We start from the raw sequence: 20,036 nt of genomic DNA, 5'->3' as shown, positions 1-20,036 counted from the left end.
ATATATGGTGAATGACGCGCCATTTCCCCAGTATGTGCGACGGCGAAAAAAAGCCAAAAACACGCACACACACACACACTCTTACTCCAAAAACCCTTTTGCTTCATTGCCTTGCCTCAACGAAGATTTATCAGGTTTGATTCTCTGCACTAAAACCACCTGTTTCATCGATATTATCTTGCTTGTTAATGGTGGAACCTTAATTGAAGCTATTCGGAATTTTGTTTTCAGGTATTCAGCCGCATTGCAGATCTAGGGTTTTATTAGGGTTTCTGTTCCGATGGCAACGCCGTTTCATTTTCCTCTCACCGCTGCTCAGGTTTGCATCTGTTTTCAGCTCTTCCTGCTTCATTATGTGCATATGGATAGTTGTTTACTCGGGTTTTGGTGTTTTTAGGTTGGGCATTACTTCGTCGGACATTACTACCAGGTGCTTCAGACGCAACCTGATGTTGTTCATCAGTTTTATAACGAAAGGAGCACGTTGCTTCGCGTTGATGGTGACGCCAGAGTTACCGGGACTTCAATGCTGGTGAAATTTCGACTCCCATATCTACTTGAGCTCTTATTTTGTGGATACTCTATTTTCACTACAGAAGTCAAAACCACTACAATAATCAGTAGATTCTGGATTTTATATCAATAGAGAGTTTGGACATTCATATACAGCAACGTTTGAGTTTAATAGTTTTGTCTCTTTCGCTTCTTATTATCTTCTTCACTGATATGCAAATGCAGTAGGATTTTAAGCGTTATTAGATGTTGCATATCAGTTACAGAACAAACCATTGTAAAACGGTGTAATGTCTTGAAGTAAGAGTTTCTTCCTTGGTTTGAATATACTAGGCAACATATATTCCACTTGTTTGTAGATTGAGATTCCATTGGTTATCTCACGAATCATATTTATCCTTGGTTTATTGTCGAATACAAGGTTTGAGGAATCATACATTCCTTGATGGATTGCCTTTGATCTAGATTACAAGTGTCATTTTGTTTCCATAACTAGGCATGGCGTTTTGTTTTCACAATTGTCTTTGCACCATTTTGCTTTCATTTTCACACTAATTACTTTTATGTAATCAATATCATGTTTGTGGCTCTTATGTTTCTTTCTCATTTATTGCAGGAAATCCATTCTATTGTCATGTCCCTCAACTACACAGGAGTTGAAATCAAAACATTACACTCCCTTGAATCTTGGGACCATGGTGTCCTTGTATTGGCATCAGGTTCAGTGCATCAAAAAGATTTCAATAGCAGGACATTTGTTCAGACATTTTTCCTTGCACCTCAAGAGAAAGGCTTCTTTGTACTCAACGATATCTTTCACTACATTGATGATCAACCAATTCATCATCATCACCCTGTTGCCTATTTGTCTCAAAACAATCTTCTTTCCAAATTGAATGCCTCAACTGCTCTTCAAGAACAAGGTACTGTATGTCTGTATGTCTGTATCTTATTTTCTTGCATTACCCATGAATCATTAACAATTTCCAAATAAAAAAAATTCATGTTTTGAATGTGCTTATTCAGCATCAAGCTACATGGGAGTTGGTGATATCCAGGGTAGGGATTTTGTAACACCTACAACCACAGCTGTAGAAAATGGTTCTGTTAACAATTACAGTTTCCAAAAGCAACAGTTGCAAGCTCCTGAGGTTGAAAACAGTCTTGAAGACAACTATCCTGTTAAGTCAAATGGTTCAGTGAATGCATTACAAGACCGTTTGACTTCAGTTGAGGAACCTGTAGGAGAGCCTCAAAAACATACTTATGCTTCCATTGTATGCAATTTATCTTTAGCTGCTTTAACTAAATACAATTTACCAAATTGCCCTTGTACTGACTTTTTGTCACTTTTGTCCCTTAAAGTTGCAAGTAGCAAAAGGGCAGTCTGCACCACCATCAGCACCAAGAGAGCAGCAACCTGTCACAAAAAGTTCAACACCTTTTGAGTTGAACCATGTGGAGCCCACTTCACAAAGATCTGGGGTTGAAGCTGTGGAGGATTCATCTGGTGTAGAAGATGAAGGTACTTTTATAAATTCTTATTTTCTGCTGTTTTAGTCAGTTTTGATTCATTTCAGGCTATATTGTATGAATAAATTGCTGGATTGATAAATGATGTGTGTCTGTGTGAGTAAATGACCGTTTTGCCCTTGTGCTTAGAAATGTATGTATTAAGTCAAAAAGAAGCACCTCTATATATTGTGTCTCCATTAATTACTTTAATTGATGCAATTGGCTTGTTTCTTTGGTGTTTTTTTTGATGTAGATTCTTTCTTTATTAATTATAATTTTACATTGATTTGTTCTTAGTAGTTGAGTTGAAGTCTGTTTATGTGAAAAACGTGCCAACGAATGCAATTGCTTCTGATATTGAAGAGGAGTTTAAGAAATTTGGTAAGATCAGGCAAGATGGTGTTGCCATAAGAACAAGAAAGGTTAGTTAGGTCATTTTTTCGTATTTTAAATAATATCTCCTGCTTTTTATGCCTTAAAAAGACACTGAATTTGAGTAAAAACTTGTATGGATTCAGGATATTGATGTGTGCTATGCATTTGTTGAGTTTGAAGACATGTCTGGTGTTCACAATGCTATCAAGGTAAAGTATAACTGAAAAAAGTGAAAAATAATATTTTATTTAATATTTAATATTTTATATTTTTATCAAGTGATTGCTTACAGAATGATGCCAATTAATTGTTTAGGCATCTACTGTTGAGATTTCTGGGCAGCAGGTTTTCATTGAAGGAAGACGAGCAAATCGAAGCAACAATGCATATCGAGGTGGAAGTATGTGCTTTCTATACCTTCTAAACGGAATTGGAATCCGAGATTCCATTCCATGGATTGGATGGAATTCAGTTCCTTCCAATTTCGTGTCTTGGGTGGAAGGAATTCGTTTTCATTATTATTTTATTTTTTTATTATTGTTTTTTAATAATAAATTATCAAATACTCAAACACATCATTTGCATATATCCTGGGTTGTGGATTCCGATGGAATTGGAATTTGAGATTCCATTCCATGGCTTGTTTAGTAGCCAAAGGAAGGAATTCAATTCCTTTAGATTTATATAAACTTCATGTTAGACGGATTTTATTATTCTTGAATGGAGGGAATTCAGTAATGCTAAAAGACCAAAATACCCTTTTGCACATCTTTTGACAGATTTAATTCCATTCCATCCAAAAACATTCTAACCAAACTATGGAATCGTAACGTGTAGGAGGAAGAGGAAGAGGCAGGAGTGGATACCAAATGGACGGTAGAGGACGATTTGGAGGCCGAAACTATGCCAGAATGAACGGTCAAGATCCAAGAAGCAACGGCTACTACCGCCACACTTATTCAAGAAACGGTCACAGCCCTTCCGATTGAAGGACTGAAAAGACCATTATACCCTTTGGAATTCTTTTGGGGTGGTTATGTTTCTTTTTTCTTCTCGAGTTATAGCATATTATAGTTATGGAAGTAAGCAAAAAAAAAAAAAAAAAAAAAAAAGAAAGTTATTTAAAATGAGGTCTTTTTGGTTTAGTCTGTGCTGGGGTGTATATGCATCGTGTTGGGGTGCCCCTAGTTACATTTTTGACCTTCTACAGAAATAGTCTTTAAAAATCAAATCATCATATGCTTTTTATGTAGCTTTGGGTCTTTTACAACTCTTTCCATGTTATATCACTTCATCAATAGAAAAAGAGACAATAGTATAAAAAACATATAGTCACATCATTCAAGCTTTCAACTTCTCATCTTATGACAACATCTTATTCGTATGTTATTTGATTGTTACTCTTCAATCTTCCATATTTGCTTCCCAAAGAAACTTGGCATATGCAGCAAGAACATCACTGAAAACACAAAATAAAAAAATAATATATAACTTGAAAATAGTCGTATAAATACAATATGCAAAAAAAAAAAACCTATTGGATGGAGTTAATTTGACTGATTGTTCAAAGTAAGCATTAGCTTTGTCTTGATCACGATGAAGCTCCCACACCAATTGTGCGTATTGTGAAACTGCTTCGCTGTCATCTGGATTGGCTTGTATTGCACGTGAATAGTACTTTTCCGCCCCTTCAAGGTCACCTTTTGTCTGTATACATTGAAATGAGATTAAAACTGTTATTGATATCTCTATTGTCAAAATTAACCTAATAAATAAAGTTTGTCCAATAGTATGGAAATTTTATAAACCTGTTGAAGAAAACGGGCGTAGTTTGTAAGTAACAAAGGGTCACAACAACTTTCGTTGACCATTGTCTTGTAATATCTCTCGAGATCATTGACCCCAACCCCAAATGTAGTGGCTTCATCCTTCTCTTCATTTTCATCTATTTCCCATAAGAACCTTGCATATGCTGCAAGAACATCGCTACAAACAAATTTTTTGAATCAAATGTATGCCATTTTCAAGCCTTTTAACGTGCAAAGGATGACATGTTAGAGTGTACGTTGTTTTTTAAATTAAATAAAACAGAACACATGACATGTTGTACCGAATTAATACCTAACATGGCAACTAGACAATGACATGACATGTTATACATGATATGTTCTACTGAGCTAGAATAACAATAATTTATCTTGTTTTTAGTATATAATATAGGTGACAACCTTTTTTCTTTGCAATTAGGTAACTAAACTAACATTTTTTTATATTAAATATGTCGCTATGATTTCGATTTTATATATAAAAACTCACGAGTTCTTAGGAGCAGCATGAACAGCGCTATGAAAATAACCAGAGGCTCTGTCTTGATCACGATGAAGCTCCCATATCAACTTAGCGTATTGCATCAGAATCTCACCATCTTTAGGATCCGCCATTGTTGCACGGAAATAGTATTCCTCAGCTCCATTAACATCTCCATTCAACTGTCATGCCAATCTCAAGTTTGAATTCATCAAATGCAATCGCTTTCTCTCTAATTCAACCATTAGAAGATAAAATCAGAATGATAATCAGTTTTTTTCACCTGCAAAAGATGAGCATAGTTCTTCAATAGAACAGGGTTTGAAGGATCTTCGTCTAACATCCTCTTATAATTCTCCACAACGTCCACACTTTCATCGAATCGTTCGGCGCCATTGATACACACTGGTTCAATCTGTTCTTCGTTTTGAAAAATACCCAATTTCTTAAATCCATTCAATGGATCGTTTTCATGATTCTCAACGAATCCCATATTTTCTGCGAAACTGAACTCATCACTGCCGACTTTAACCTTTAAATCCCCTTTCCTATTGTCAAGCAACATATCTTCATCGGCGTACACAGAGAGAGAGGGCTCTGTATGCAACATTATAAGATCCAATTGATATGGACAAAAGGTAAATCTATCAAATTGAGATTAAAGGGTTCGAAATTGAGTGTTGTTGGGGTTACTTCGATTGATGAATTCAGAATTATCAGGAATTTCGATTTCAGGGTCGGCGGCGGCGGTGGCGGTGGAAGGTTATCAGTGGATTCTTGTATTTATTATTGAATTGCGGCGGTGTGAATGAAATCTGTGGTGGAGAAAAGGGTGTGGTGAACAATTGGTGTTCATAGTAATTTTATAAAATTTATTATATTTCCAAGAAATAAAGAAGTTATGAAGATCCACAAAAAAAAGCTATAAACACCATTTTCTATCTTTAATTTTGGTTTAACTAAAAACAAAAAATACAAAATGTTATTTTTAATAGATAAAATTTTAAATCCAATTGAATACTATCTACCCTAATAAATAAAAATGATTTTGTACGTATCATTCTTTAATAAAATTAATCATATATCATTTTGTCATAATTTGAGATATATTTATTTTCCACTTAATATTCTTTTAATTTTTCATTTTCAGTATATTATTAATTTAGTTTCCATAAATTAAACTTACCCTAATAACTATTAATTTCAAATTTTAAATTTCATATTCAAATAAATTTACAGTATAAACCTTTATGTTTAACATTTTGTTATATTTACCCCTTTAATACACACTAAATACATAATTTTAATTTTTTTGCATGTTTTTTTTATTATTTCAATTTCAAATTGAAATAAAATTTGTATTTAATCGTTCGTACTTAACATTTTATTTTAATCAAACCGTATAATATACGAGTCTCACAACTAACTAGTACTTATGATATGATTTTTATTTACAAGCTCTGTTAATTTTGTTTTATCATAAAATTTTAAAATTCTAATTATGGCAGAGAATTGTGCATTAAATGAAAGAAAACATCAACAAATTGATTCACGTAATTCATGCATTAGTCAGACTTTGACTTCTTTATTTTGACAAGTATGAAGATACCGCCATGGTCACCGGCCTTCGAGATCAAAGACTAGTCCGTTTTTGCATTTTGTTTGGTTAGTATTTATTTATTTATTTATTTTTAATATTAATTTTATGAATTTAGTTGGTGAGGAATATGGTACATTGCTATGATATTTAAGATTAGTAGTCAGATTCCTGGTTTATTAAAAAAAATATAAAGATTCAAATTTAGGAAAATTTGAATTTATAAAGAAAAAAAATGAAAATATTAAATTATTAAAATATAATGTTCACTTTGTTATTTTGAATTTTTTTGAAAAAACATCATAAATGGTCCCTGTGTTTTCCCAGATTCTGAAGTTTAGTCCCTGTGGTTTAAAAATCTCATAAATGGTCCCCGTGCTTTCAAAACTTTTGACAGATGGTCCTTATTGCTAACTCTGTTAAGTTTTATCCGTTAACTGAAGGGCATTTTAGTCATTTCACACCACAGGACCATATTTGATCTTTTCAGTTATTTTTTTAAAAAAAGAAAAAACTAAATATAATGATTTAATATATAATCTCTCTCTCTCTCTCTCTCTCTCTCCAAGCCACCTCCTCTCTCTCTTTCTTAGCTCATGTTCGACAAGAAAAAAATCGTCCGAACTGCCACTGGTGAAGAATCACTCTCAACCACGGTAAACCACCAAGAAACACCACTGCCAGCACCCATTTTCCCACCTTATACCTCCGACAATTAGCAGCCTAAGCCCCATTTCCCTGTTGCGACCCACTGCTACTCTTCTTCCCTTCGCTTTATTGCTGCCAACAACTAGAACAAGACCCACAAAGGGTCGTCGGAAAAGAGAGACTGCTCCTCTTGTTTTGCGACAACCCAGCCATCCACCACACCTTCTGCAACTTCTTTTTCCTTATTTGACCTACAACTTAAACTACACATACATAAATACAATTAAACTTGAAAACCACCAAATTTACAACAAAATTTGAGTCCAAACACCTTCCGCAACTTCTTTTTCCTTATTTGACCTCCTATGGAGAGTCCAAACTCATATGTGGAGTCACCGGAGCACCAGAATCACAAGACCCCCAACATATAAAGACAACTGAATGAACAGTGAGAGATAAACATCCACATACAAATCAATTTATGGTAGGATGAACACCCACACACTAACTCAAATTGATTTACAGAAACAAAAACAAACATGATTTTAGTTTTTTATTCGAATTTAGGATTCTGATTCTTAAGTTACCATTGAGAATAAAGATCACAAATGATTTCCATTGAGTTTATATTGAGGAAGAAGAACCAGAATGTGCTGGTTGTGATTGAAAAATCGAGATAGGAGGAAGTGGAGTTATAGGTAACAGAATCTGAAGATGTGTTCATCCAAGAATCAAATGAGTGCTTGTTCATAATGAAATCGTAGGCAGATCCTAACCGGATGAATTCGAATAGTCCTAGAAATCGTAAGTGGTTCCTGATGAAATTGATAGAGGAGATTGGTCAACCTTCTTCTCCACCACGACACCATAAAATACCCTAAATGGGAGCGTCAAATTAAATGTCCAAAAAATCCAACTGTAAGCGTCACTATGTATCGTAACTTGGTTTCTAGTTTCGATTTGGGTGAACCACAGAGCCATTAGCAGCTGACCGCAACGTTTGCAGATGGGTGTTGGAGCTTGGCACCAACGCGTCCATGGCAATGGTTACTGACGCGCTGGCGGATCCGGTGGCAAGGTTCGAGGTCTGGTTTTCTAGCCATGGAACCAGGTCGTCAGCGTAGAACTCCATTTGGGATTTGCCGTAGGGGAGGAATATGGCTTGGTTGACTATTTCCTCAAGAGAGGGAAACAAAGTAGGGGAAGCAGGCGTCAGAGAGAGAGAGAGAGAGAGAGAGAGAGAGAGACCCCTTTGTAAATAAGAGAAAAACTTCATAAATGGTCCCTGTGGTGTGAAATGACTAAAATGCCCTTCAGTTAACGGATAAAACTTAACGGAGTTAGCAATAAGGACCATTTGTCAAAAGTTTTGAAAGCACAGGGACCATTTATGAGATTTTTAAACCACAAGGACTAAACTTTAGAATCTGGGAAAACACAGGGACCATTTATGATGTTTTTTCAATTTTTTTCATTTCTCTTTTAAATTTAAATAAACAAACAAATGAAATAATTTGATTAAATTTAGAAACTTAGAAATTAAAAAGAGACATACATTAATTAAATATGTATTTATTATTATATTTATTATAATCGTTACATTTAAATATTATGTGAAATTTAATAAAATATAAAAAACCATAAATTGACAAGTGAAAAATCAATAAATCAAAAAGTTTTAGAAAATGACATATATCAAATATAATGAGAATATGACATTTCGTAAAAATAATTTTTATTTATTAGGATAGATTTTGTTAAAACATTATACATGTCAGTTACAATGGGAGTATGGATTTTAGATTTAACTATTAATACTTTACTAAATAAATTTGATAGTAATTTGTTTGACTATTGTGATTAATACAAAATAATAATCTTATATACAAAAAACACATACTAATATATATATATATATATATATATATATATATATATATAGAGAGAGAGAGAGAGAGAGAGAGAGAGAGGTACACTACAATCATAATATTCGGAATTTTATATAATTATCGCATCAACACAATGCAATCGGTACAATATCACCAACAAAATATATTGGCTACCAAATATATTACCTACCAATTTTTTTGGTTTGATGGTAACCGGTGTATAAAATCCAATCTTAAATTTTAAGCGATGAATGAATTAGACTTAACTCGTGTTGATCTGACATGTGTCCCGTTATCATTAAGCTATCTCTTATTGATCGATATCAGCTTCAATCATGTTTTTTGTGAAGCGTCGTCCCATACTTAATCAGTACAATCATGGTATTCAAAATTTTATACGATTATAGTACCAAGACAATGCAATCATTCTTTAGTTCATATCAAGCAAATTTAATCGGGTAATTGATCTAAATTGTCAGGAAAATCAATTCGTGCATATCATGGTCATCTAATGTAATGCCCGTGTTTTCTCATTAGGCGTTAAGAAGATGATATACTGTAATGGTCAATAATATGACCTTTATATAATGTAAATAAAGAGAATTATTGAGTATTATGTGTCCGGTGTTTTGATATTTATGTGGTATACGTGCTTAAAACGATATAATAAAATAAGAAATAAAATACATGTCTTAAATAGAATAATAATTAGGACAAATAACCTTGATAAAATTCGAAGTAGTCGTGATGAGGATTCCGAGGATACATGGAATGCTCAAATTGGGCGTAGAAAGAAGAAATTATGACCCGTTGAAATTTCGATTTCGACCTGGTATGACATCGAGTGTCATAAATAGTGAATCAGAGACAAATAGAAAACTCTCAAATCTGACTTCATGAGAGAAAGCTATGGATTTTTTGAAGTTTCAGCACAACCATGCGGACACATAAATCAAATTTGAGAACGGTTGCTTTTTAGCTAAAATAATCTAAATGAGAATCGAATATCTCATTAATAGAAGGCCGTCGATATAAAGACAGTCGGGAACAAACATCAGACAAGAGAGTTATGAATTTTTAACAGACTTTAATAGTCTAAGTCTATTAAAAATATAAATTCAAAAATAAAATCAAAATTATCCGAAAGATTCTAAATGAAAGTTTTATATCTCATCGATAACAACGCGTAGATATAAATCCCGTCGAAAATGGAGCTCGTATGAAGAAGATATGAATGTACGAAGAAAATATGATTCTTCGCGCGCAGCTGTGTGCACGGACAAGGGTCACGACGTGCAATTGATAGGCCATCCAAACCGCGACACATGACACCATAAGAAAGCGACACGCCGCACCTTTCGACCAGATGCGCAACACACATTTCAAAAAGTCCTATAAATTGCTCCATTCCATATATGCTCCTTAGATCTCGCCCCTACAATCTCTATCTCTCAGTTCTACCTCCTGTATCCCATTTTCCTTAAGTTTTCTAGCATCCCGCCGAAGCCTTGCGATACCTTACGAAGACGACTAGTAGTAACTATCTAGTAGAAGCTTCTGAGTCAGAGTTCTGCCCGCATAGTTCTTGGTTTTCATCAAACTACTTTGTAAGTTAAGCTACACTCTTTCTCTTTCAATGTAACTTATATTTATATTCATAATTCATTATTATAAACCTATAAATAAGATTTATTAGTGATTACAAGTCATTATACTGCATGAATGATCTACTTACGGGGATGATATTTAGGCTGGATTTTATGAGGTGTTTAAAGTGGGATTTCCAAACATTATAATATTTATACCAAACGACCCCTACCTCCGAAATGATCCTACATGGTTGTTCCTTACTTAATAGATCTTGACATAGACCTTGGTATTGTTGAGAAATCTAGACTATTAATTAGTCATAAGAAATATTAAACTAAGACTTAGTGATAATTGAACCTAGGTCACATCAAAGGAAAAACCAAGTGTTGAAATGAAGCGCTGTCCTAATTCCTAGTCACCCACTTGAACAAGTAAGTGCATAGTTTCTTTCATCTTACACATAGATATAAATTATCTAGATGATTAAATGTTATGTGCGCTTAGTATCTGAATTACTTGATATATGTGTTAGATAAGTTATATGATTTTACTTGGTTAATCATATATGTATTTTCTTATATATTTATATAAAATATGTTGGGTAGTAATGGGTGATGAAAATGATGAGAGGACTTGACTATTGATGAACTAGTCATCTAGCAGAGTATAGATGACGACCACAGACTATTCTAGTCAGTCCAATGGAATATTGGCAGGCTTGTAACCTGTAGGTCTTAGTAAAGTATAAGTTCATTGATGTACTCTATCCCCCCAATGGTTTCCTTATTAACATATATTGCTAAAGGAATCCCCCAAGAAGTATTGTCTACCCGTTGATGATGATGATCCTTAGGATAGGTCCCTTGAGATCACTACTTTAGGATCAATCTGTGAGAATAACGGGAATGGGTAATTGGGTGAATTAATTGATGTAAATTATATAATTAAAGAACTTAATTATTGTGGGTTGAAAACCCTATGTGCTCACCAGGCTCCCAAGCCTAACCCACTCAGTTTCTTTGTATCACAGGTAGCGACACGGGGGCCTAAGGATGTTGAGTGATTTATGGATAATTGTTGGCCATCGTGTAATAAACTATTCTAAGGTCTGTAATATTTTCATTTTGCTTATGTTTCTATTACATCCCGAAGTTATTAATTAAACACATTTCTTCGAAAATTTTTGGTAATGATATTGTCACTTTATTGGGAAAAAATTTTGCATTATAATTCTTCAAAAAGGATACTCTGAAATGAAATAAACATAATTAAATCGGTCTTTTCTCACTGTGAAAAATGGGGATGTCGCAGTTGGTATCATAGCATTAGTTTAAGAGAACTAAGATGTAACGCCTGTGTTTCTGGGCTTGCCATTTTTAGCAATGTAATAGTCTAGGTTAACCTTTGTAACTCAACTTGAAATAATAAGAATGTATTATTTGTGAATTATGTGATTTATGTGTTTATTTTCTTGATTTTTATAATTTAATGAATTAAGAATGAAATAAGCGTCAAAATTAAAATGTGAGATACGCCCGATATCTTTGCATAAAGTTGTAGTGGTCGAAACAAGGATTTTGGAGATATAAGGAATGCCAAAATCTGAGTTATAACGAAGAAGTTATGACCTGTCGAAGTTTCGAGACAGAACCGGCACGACGCCGAGTGACGTAAAATATGAATTTAAGATAGAACGATATTTAGCCTTAGCGATCTAAACGAAAGTCGTAGATCTCGTTAAACCGAGAGCGTGCATAAAAGGAACGCCCAAATCTGACTTCGTATGAGGAAGTTATGATTTTCTGAAGTTTCGACGTGGCAGTATGCAGCCCGAATACTCGATTTGAGATCGAGCGGTTTTTAGCTGAAACAATCTAAATGAGAATCGAAGATCTTGTTGTTAGTAGCGAAGCAATGAAAAGTTAGGCGAGAACGGACGTCAGACGAAGAAGTTATGAATTTATAACGAAGTTTTTCTGTCCCGGCCTTCTAAAAATAAATAATAAAAATAAAAGTCAAAATTAGCCGACGGAGTCTAAATGAAAGTTGTAGAGTACGGTCTGACCTTCGCGTGGATATAAAGAACGTCGAAAACGGAGCTCGTATGCGAAAGTTACGCAATTTAGAAGTTTGACAAGTCAATTTCGCCCCACGTAATTTGAGTACGCCCCGCGTACTCAGTCGATTGCAACTTGTCTGACCAATACTCGAGTGCCACCAGTCGACGCACGCAGTGACGTCAAAGTACGCCCCGCGTAACCCGAGTACGCCCCGCGTACTGAGTACACCCCGCGTAATTTGAGTACGCCCCGCGTAATCCCAGACCCAGCAGCCTATAAATAGAACTCGAATTCAGCCATTTTCTCTTGTTCAAACTCTTCTTTCTCTCTAAGTTTTGCCTCGTTTTGCGTGCCGTTTATACCCCGAAGCCCCGGTAATATTCTCGAGCCCCGAAGCAAGATCCGAAGCCCCGAGAATCCCGAAGAGCGTTATTCCCGAGCCGAAACGCTGCCCGCGAGGAGCCCGGTTTTGTGAAGATCTTCCAGATCTACGGAGAAACACCTCTTCTGCAAGCCGTAGTGCTGCCCGATCATCTTCTGATCAGGTGAGTGTGTAGTTACTTTCATTCCAACACAATATTATGAAGTATTTCCTATAAAATACGTGTTATGCGTATATATTTGGTTGTTATACGTGTGAGTGTATATTCACTCTCTTCTATCTTATAGATCTGAAGTATTCTCTATGAAATACGTGTTATGTGTGTATGCCTCATCTGTTATGTGAAAAATGTTTTGATTGAGCATGCTATACAGGTTTTGAAACTACGTATAAAAATGTATATTTTATCTACTAATATGTTGGGTAGAATATGGGTAGATAGTTGGTGTGTAATAAACAGATGAGAGGCCTCGATGTTGTTTTGATCCAGTCATCTAGCGGAATTTAGATGACGACCACGGACTTTTCTAGATAGTCCGGTGGAACGCTAGCAGGCTCATAACCTGTAGGTGTTAATGAACTTGGGTGTTCATTTGCTGTATTCCATCCCCCCCATGGTTGCCTTATTTGACTTATATTGCTGAGGAACCCCCGAAGCATGTGTAGTCGCCCCGATGAAATATTCTTAGACTAGGTCCCTTGTGTTAGTTATTTAGGGACATAAAGTGAGAATAACGGGAATGGGTAACTGGGTTATTGTTGGTTGATAATAATTAATTTAATTATTTATTGTGGGTTGAAACCCCTATATGCTCACCAGGCTCCCAAGCCTGACCCACTCAGTTGATTTATTTTACAGGAAGTGGCGCAAGAGCTTAAGATGGGCGAACATCAAGTTGTTTTGTTTACAAGTCTGTATATGTATATATTTGTTGAAAGACTTGTAATGCTATCGTTTATGCTTTATGATCTGTATCGGAACATGACATCCCGACTTTTGATTATGAAATGAAATCATATTTCTTTATGAAATGTTTTGATAAATATCTATTTTATCATGTTTTGTTTTTGGGAACAAATTCCGCATCTCTTTTAAAATTAAAAGGATTTACTCTGAAAATTATTTTAAAAAGCATAAATGAAATCGGTCTTTTCGGGCCGAGATTTTGGGGATGTCACAGTTGGTATCAGAGCATTAGTTTAAGCGAACTAGGAATTTGTAGGATTTCTAGACTTAAACTTAGAATGCTAAGTGGAATTTTGAGATGTGTCTGTTATGTTTTAAGACACAAGCACTAGTTTATTTTAGGAAAGTTGCCTAAAATGCTTTATGTGCTAAATGTTATATGTTGCCATATATGATATTATTTGTTCAGATCTATGGTCTGTTGCCGACCGGATCTAGAAACCTTATGTGTGTAGGATTCTAAGCGTACATCTACGATATTAGAACTAGCATGTAAACGTTTCGGAGTGATAAGGATGATTTGAATATCTATCGTGAATAAGGATCTAATTTCACCTTATTCGGTGTGTAGATCAAAAATGGTGAGAACAAGAAGTGGAGTTGGAAATGCTGATGAAAATAGGAATCAACCACCAGTGATTGAACAAAGACCTGTTGTAGCAGCAGCACCTGAGCCAATAACCATGGCTGGTGTGCAATTGATGATTCAGACGATGTTGGATCGTCAGATGGAGGAAACTAGACGGTTGCTTCAACAAAATCGTGAAGAACTGTCAATTCGTGTGGAAGAGCCTGAATTAAATGAAGGGCACTCGGAAGGTGGAAACTTCAGTGGATCAGTTGGTCAAGCCAACCCACCGATAGTTAGGCAAGATAACCGCGATGGAAGGAATGATGGAATGGGATGCAAGTACAAGGACTTTTTGACTTGCAAACCATCAACCTTCAATGGAAAGGAGGATCCGATTGGGGTTATGGATTGGATCTCCGAAATGGAGCTAGCCTTCATGACGTGTGGCTGCAGAGGTAAGTTGCAAACTATCTATGCCGTGCGTCAATTTCGAGGTGGAGCCGTTCGTTGGTGGAACACTCCAGGGAAGACTTTGAGCCCTAATGAGCCACTGCAATTGTCATGGGCAGAGTTCTTGGTGCAGTTTAAGCGCAAGTTCTGCTCGGCTCAAAATCTGTTGGAGTTGGAGAACAAGTTCCTGACATTGACTAAGGGCAGTATGTCAGTTGATGAATACACCAATAACTTCACCGATAAGATGGAGTTTGCCTTGCGTATCGTTCCAGACGAGCTGACGAAGGTGGACCGGTATGCGAAGGGACTCCCATGGGAGTATGAGGTGCCGGTACGTCAGGCACATACTTTAGAGGCAGCTATCTGGGCTGCCAAGTCTGTTGAGAACATGATAAAGGGGAGAACCACCAACAAGGTTGAGGTTGGTGAGAAGAGGAAGTTTGAGGGAACATCTGGTTCCGGAAAGAAAAGCAAATTTTCGAAATCTGATTCGAAAAGGTTTGGTGGGGGTAAAGGAGGGGAAGCGAAGTGGTGTGAAAGGTGTAAGAAAAAGCACTTCGGGAAATGTAGCGAGGATGTAACTTGCTACAAGTGTGGAAAGGTTGGACATTTTGCCAATGAATGTCCGAACAACAAAAGGATGTGTTTTGGTTGTAATGAAGAGGGGCATATTTTGAAAGACTGTCCGAAGAAGAAGGAGGCAGCTAAGCCCAACATTCCACCAAAGCCGAAGGCGAGAGCATTCCAGATGACACTGGAAGCTGCTAAGGATGAAGTTGATGTCGCTTCAGGTACCTTTCTCGTTAACAATTTTCCTGCCCAAATTTTATTTGATTCTGGAGCCAACTACTCCTTTATATCGCATGAATTTGGTAGAAAACTAGCTTTGCCTGTTGATAGACTAGATAATGCTTTATTAGTCGAAGTTTCTAGTGGCAAGTTTGTACCTGTTAGCCATCGTATGAAAAACATCTTAATCGACTTGAATGGGAATAAGTTCCACGAGGAATTATTGCCTATCGAACTTAATGGTTTCGACATCGTGTTGGGAATGGATTGGCTCAGCACCAATGATGCCGAAATTTTATGCAAAAAGAAGATAGTTAAAGTAAACCCGCCTGGGAAGGAATCATTTATGGTGTATGGGGACAAACACCGAGTGAATTCTGGAATCATTTCCCTAATGAAAGCCAGAAAGTGTTTGACCAAGGGATGTACATCATATTTAGCATTCGTGATTGATGCTAAGAAGGATAAAAAGGTGATGCAGAGTATTCCTGTGGTGTGTGATTATCCGGAAGTATTTCCCGAAGATCTTCCTGGATTACCACCTGATAGACAAGTAGAGTTCAGAATAGACTTGCTACCAGGAACCACGCCAATAGCAAAAGCACCTTATCGATTAGCACCAACGGAGATGAAGGAGCTGATGATGCAACTTCAAGAGTTGTTGGACAAAGGTTTCATTAGACCTAGTTCATCGCCCTGGGGAGCTCCGGTGTTATTCGTGAAGAAGAAAGATGGAAGTATGAGAATGTGCATTGATTACAGAGAGCTGAACAAGGCAACAATAAAGAATAGATATCCGTTGCCAAGGATTGATGACCTATTTGATCAATTGCAAGGTTCGAGCTATTTCTCAAAGATCGATCTTAGGTCAGGATATCATCAGCTGAAAGTAAGAGAGCAGGATATAGAGAAGACTGCGTTCAGAACTAGATATGGACACTACGAGTTCTTGGTTATGTCGTTTGGACTAACCAATGCTCCGGCAGCGTTCATGGATTTAATGAATAGGGTTTGTAATCCGTTCCTTGATAAATCCGTGATAGTGTTCATCGACGACATTCTGATTTACTCAAAAATCCAGGAGGAGCATGGCAGACACTTGCGAGAAGTGTTAGAAGTTTTGAAGAAGGAGAAGCTGTATGCTAAGTTCTCCAAATGTGATTTTTGGATTCGTGAAGTCCAATTCTTGGGTCACGTGGTCAACCAGGAAGGGATAATGGTTGATCCAGCAAAGATTGAAGCTGTAATGAAGTGGGAACAACCGAAAAGTCCCACGGAGATCCGAAGCTTTTTAGGATTAGCCGGATATTACCGAAGGTTTATCCAAGGCTTTTCTTCGATTGCTACTCCATTGACAGCTTTGACCCACAAAGGAGCTGCTTATGCTTGGAGTGAGAAGCATAAAGAAGCATTCGAGAAGCTAAAGAATAAACTATGCGAGGCACCGATACTTTCTCTACCCGATGGAGTTGAAGACTTCGCTGTTTATAGCGATGCGTCTGGGGTTGGATTGGGTTGTGTTTTAACCCAAAGAGAAAAGGTGATAGCATATGCGTCTCGACAACTGAAAGAGCATGAAAAGAACTACCCGACTCATGATTTGGAGTTGGCAGCGGTAGTTTTCGCTCTGAAGATATGGAGGCATTACCTCTATGGCACTAAGTGCAAACTTTTCACTGATCATAAGAGTCTCCAATATCTCTTTAATCAGAAGGAATTGAATATGAGGCAACGACGCTGGCTGGAATTACTCAAGGACTACGACTGCGAGATACTTTACCACCCCGGTAAGGCTAATGTTGTTGCTGATGCTCTCAGTCGGAAAGTCAATCTTGAAAGGAAAAGGCCAAGAGCGTTGAGAATTGAAGTTGTCTCGACCATTGTGGAAAGTATAAAGAAAGCTCAAGAGGAAGCTTCTGAGAAAAATGACCGAAAGGAGGAACGTTTGGGTAAAACGTTGGTGTTTGGTACAAACGGTCATGGACTGAAGGTATTCCAAGATCGTATTTGGGTACCTAAGTCAGGAGGAATTAGAGATCTTCTGATGGAAGAAGCTCACAAGACCATGTATTCGATTCATCCCGGTAGCACTAAAATGTATAGGGACCTGAAACCCTACTACTGGTGGCCGACGATGAAGCTTGATGTTGCAAAGTATGTGGCCGAGTGTGTGACTTGTGCGAGAGTCAAGACACAACATCAGAAACCGTACGGGAGTTTAGAACCTTTACCTGTGCCTATGGGTAAGTGGGAAGACATTGCCATGGATTTTGTCACTAAACTGCCCAGAACAAAGAATGGTCACGACATGATTTGGGTGGTCGTTGATCGATTCACTAAGAGTGCGCATTTCATAGCAGCCAAGGAGAAATGGTCTATGGAAAGGCTTGCGAATTCTTACGTAAAGGAAATTGTGAGGCTTCACGGTGTTCCGTTAACAATTGTGTCGGATCGTGATAGTCGTTTCACCTCGCGATTTTGGAAAAGTCTACAAGAAGAATTGGGTAACAAGTTGTGTTTAAGTACAACTTACCATCCGCAGACCGATGGTCAGAGCGAACGAACGATACAAACACTTGAAGATATGCTGAGAGCATGTACCTTGGAATTCCTAGGTAATTGGGATGAACATTTACCGTTGGTAGAATTTTCCTATAACAATAGTTTTCACTCGAGCATTAAGATGGCACCTTACCAAGCTTTGTATGGACAAAAGTGTCGTACGCCGTCTTGTTGGCTTGAGGCTGGGGAAAGGCAGTTTATGGGACCGGAGATGGTTCATCAGACTGCTGAAAAGTTGAAAATAATTAGGGAAAGAATGTTAGCAGCTCAAGATCGTCAAAAGAGTTATGCTGACAAAAAGCGAAGACCGATGACTTTTGAAGTTGGGGATTCGGTTTTGCTTAAAGTCTCGCCGTGGAAGGGACTTATAAGATTTGGTAAAAGGGGAAAGTTGAGTCCAAGGTTTATTGGACCGTTTAAAGTTCTTCAGAGGATTGGGAACCAAGCTTACAAGCTCGAACTACCAGAAGAACTGAGTGGAATTCATAACACTTTTCATGTGTGTTATTTACGAAAGTTCACGGGGGAAGTTCCCGACATGATTCCACTTTCGGAGTTGAGAATCGATGAGAACAAAAGGTTGATTGAAGAACCAGAGGCAATTGTTGACCGAAAGACTAAGAAATTGCGACGTAAGATGGTGGAGTTAGTGCTTGTCCGATGGAAACACACGAATGGGCCAAATCTCACCTGGGAGACGGAGAGTGACATGAGGAGTCGCTATCCGCATTTGTTTGTTGATGTGTGATTCCGGGGATGGAATCATTCTAAGGTGGAGAGAATTGTAACGCCTGTGTTTCTGGGCTTGCCATTTTTAGCAATGTAATAGTCTAGGTTAACCTTTGTAACTCAACTTGAAATAATAAGAATGTATTATTTGTGAATTATGTGAATTATGTGTTTATTTTCTTGATTTTTATAATTTAATGAATTAAGAATGAAATAAGCGTCAAAATTAAAATGTGAGATACGCCCGATATCTTTGCATAAAGTTGTAGTGGTCGAAACAAGGATTTTGGAGATATAAGGAATGCCAAAATCCGAGTTATAACGAAGAAGTTATGACCTGTCGAAGTTTCGAGACAGAACCGGCACGACGCCGAGTGACGTAAAATATGAATTTAAGATAGAACGATATTTAGCCTTATCGATCTAAACGAAAGTCGTAGATCTCGTTAAACCGAGAGCGTGCATAAAAGGAACGCCCAAATCTGACTTCGTATGAGGAAGTTATGATTTTCTGAAGTTTCGACGTGGCAGTATGCAGCCCGAATACTCGATTTGAGATCGAGCGGTTTTTAGCTGAAACAATCTAAATGAGAATCAAAGATCTTGTTGTTAGTAGCGAAGCAATGAAAAGTTAGGCGAGAACGAACGTCAGACGAAGAAGTTATGAATTTATAACAAAGCTTTTCTGTCCCGGCCTTCTAAAAATAAATAATAAAAATAAAAGTCAAAATTAGCCGACGGAGTCTAAATGAAAGTTGTAGAGTACGGTCTGACCTTCGCGTGGATATAAAGAACGTCGAAAACGGAGCTCATATGTGAAAGTTACGCAATTTAGAAGTTTGACAAGTCAATTACGCCCCGCGTAATTTGAGTACGCCCCGCGTACTCAGTCGATTGCAACTTGTCTGACCAATACTCGAGTGCCACCAGTCGACGCACGCAGTGACGTCAAAGTACGCCCCGCGTAACCCGAGTACGCCCCGCGTAATTTGAGTACGCCCCGCGTAATCCCAGACCCAACAGCCTATAAATAGAACTCGAATTCAGCCATTTTCTCTTGTTCAAACTCTTCTTTCTCTCTAAGTTTTG

At 37.1% G+C, this 20,036-nt stretch overlaps 2 protein-coding genes across 4 annotated transcripts; one reads left to right on the top strand and one right to left on the bottom strand.

Annotated features, from left to right (window-relative positions):
• On the top strand, positions 1 to 3,655 carry LOC145039107 (nuclear transport factor 2-like). 3 transcript variants are annotated; one of them, XM_078987238.1, is made up of 10 exons: positions 1 to 134; positions 232 to 319; positions 398 to 532; positions 1,130 to 1,436; positions 1,540 to 1,790; positions 1,879 to 2,038; positions 2,329 to 2,450; positions 2,547 to 2,612; positions 2,719 to 2,803; positions 3,241 to 3,655. In XM_078987238.1, the coding sequence occupies exons 2-10, from the start codon at positions 281 to 283 to the stop codon at positions 3,390 to 3,392; spliced, it is 1,317 nt and encodes a 438-aa protein (XP_078843364.1). In that variant the 5' UTR covers positions 1 to 134; positions 232 to 280; the 3' UTR covers positions 3,393 to 3,655. The 3 variants fall into 3 exon arrangements, with proteins under 3 accessions (XP_078843364.1, XP_078843369.1, XP_078843358.1); XM_078987243.1 differs by having other exon boundaries at positions 2,326 to 2,450; positions 2,719 to 2,797; XM_078987232.1 differs by having other exon boundaries at positions 2,326 to 2,450.
• Positions 3,622 to 5,573, bottom strand: TPR4 (Tetratricopeptide repeat (TPR)-like superfamily protein). Its single transcript, XM_078987250.1, has 5 exons — positions 4,994 to 5,573; positions 4,720 to 4,892; positions 4,212 to 4,389; positions 3,938 to 4,110; positions 3,622 to 3,862 (listed from the first exon to the last, which is right to left on the bottom strand). The coding sequence occupies exons 1-5, from the start codon at positions 5,318 to 5,320 to the stop codon at positions 3,808 to 3,810; spliced, it is 906 nt and encodes a 301-aa protein (XP_078843376.1). The 5' UTR covers positions 5,321 to 5,573; the 3' UTR covers positions 3,622 to 3,807.
• Positions 5,574 to 20,036: the final 14,463 nt, after the last annotated feature.

The sequence above is a fragment of the Lactuca saligna genome, chromosome 1, assembly GCF_052625555.1.
Source record: "Lactuca saligna cultivar CGN05327 chromosome 1, ASM5262555v1, whole genome shotgun sequence".
NCBI lineage: Eukaryota > Viridiplantae > Streptophyta > Magnoliopsida > Asterales > Asteraceae > Lactuca > Lactuca saligna.
Note: the sequence above shows the minus strand (reverse complement) of the source record. Positions and strands in the feature narration are given on the sequence as shown.

Bases quoted from the DNA above. Each gene is read 5' to 3' on its own strand.
- TPR4 (XM_078987250.1), bottom strand. From the start codon at position 5,320: ATGTTGCATACAGAGCCCTCTCTCTCTGTGTACGCCGATGAAGATATG. The intron at 4,893-4,993 runs GTGAAAAAAACT...TTGGCATGACAG, and splicing joins ACTATGCTCATCTTTTGCAG to TTGAATGGAGATGTTAATGG. The intron at 4,390-4,719 runs GTGAGTTTTTAT...ATTTGTTTGTAG, and splicing joins CATGCTGCTCCTAAGAACTC to CGATGTTCTTGCAGCATATG.
- LOC145039107 (XM_078987232.1), top strand. From the start codon at position 281: ATGGCAACGCCGTTTCATTTTCCTCTCACCGCTGCTCAG. The intron at 320-397 runs GTTTGCATCTGT...TGGTGTTTTTAG, and splicing joins TTCCTCTCACCGCTGCTCAG to GTTGGGCATTACTTCGTCGG. The intron at 2,039-2,325 runs GTACTTTTATAA...ATTTGTTCTTAG, and splicing joins ATCTGGTGTAGAAGATGAAG to TAGTTGAGTTGAAGTCTGTT.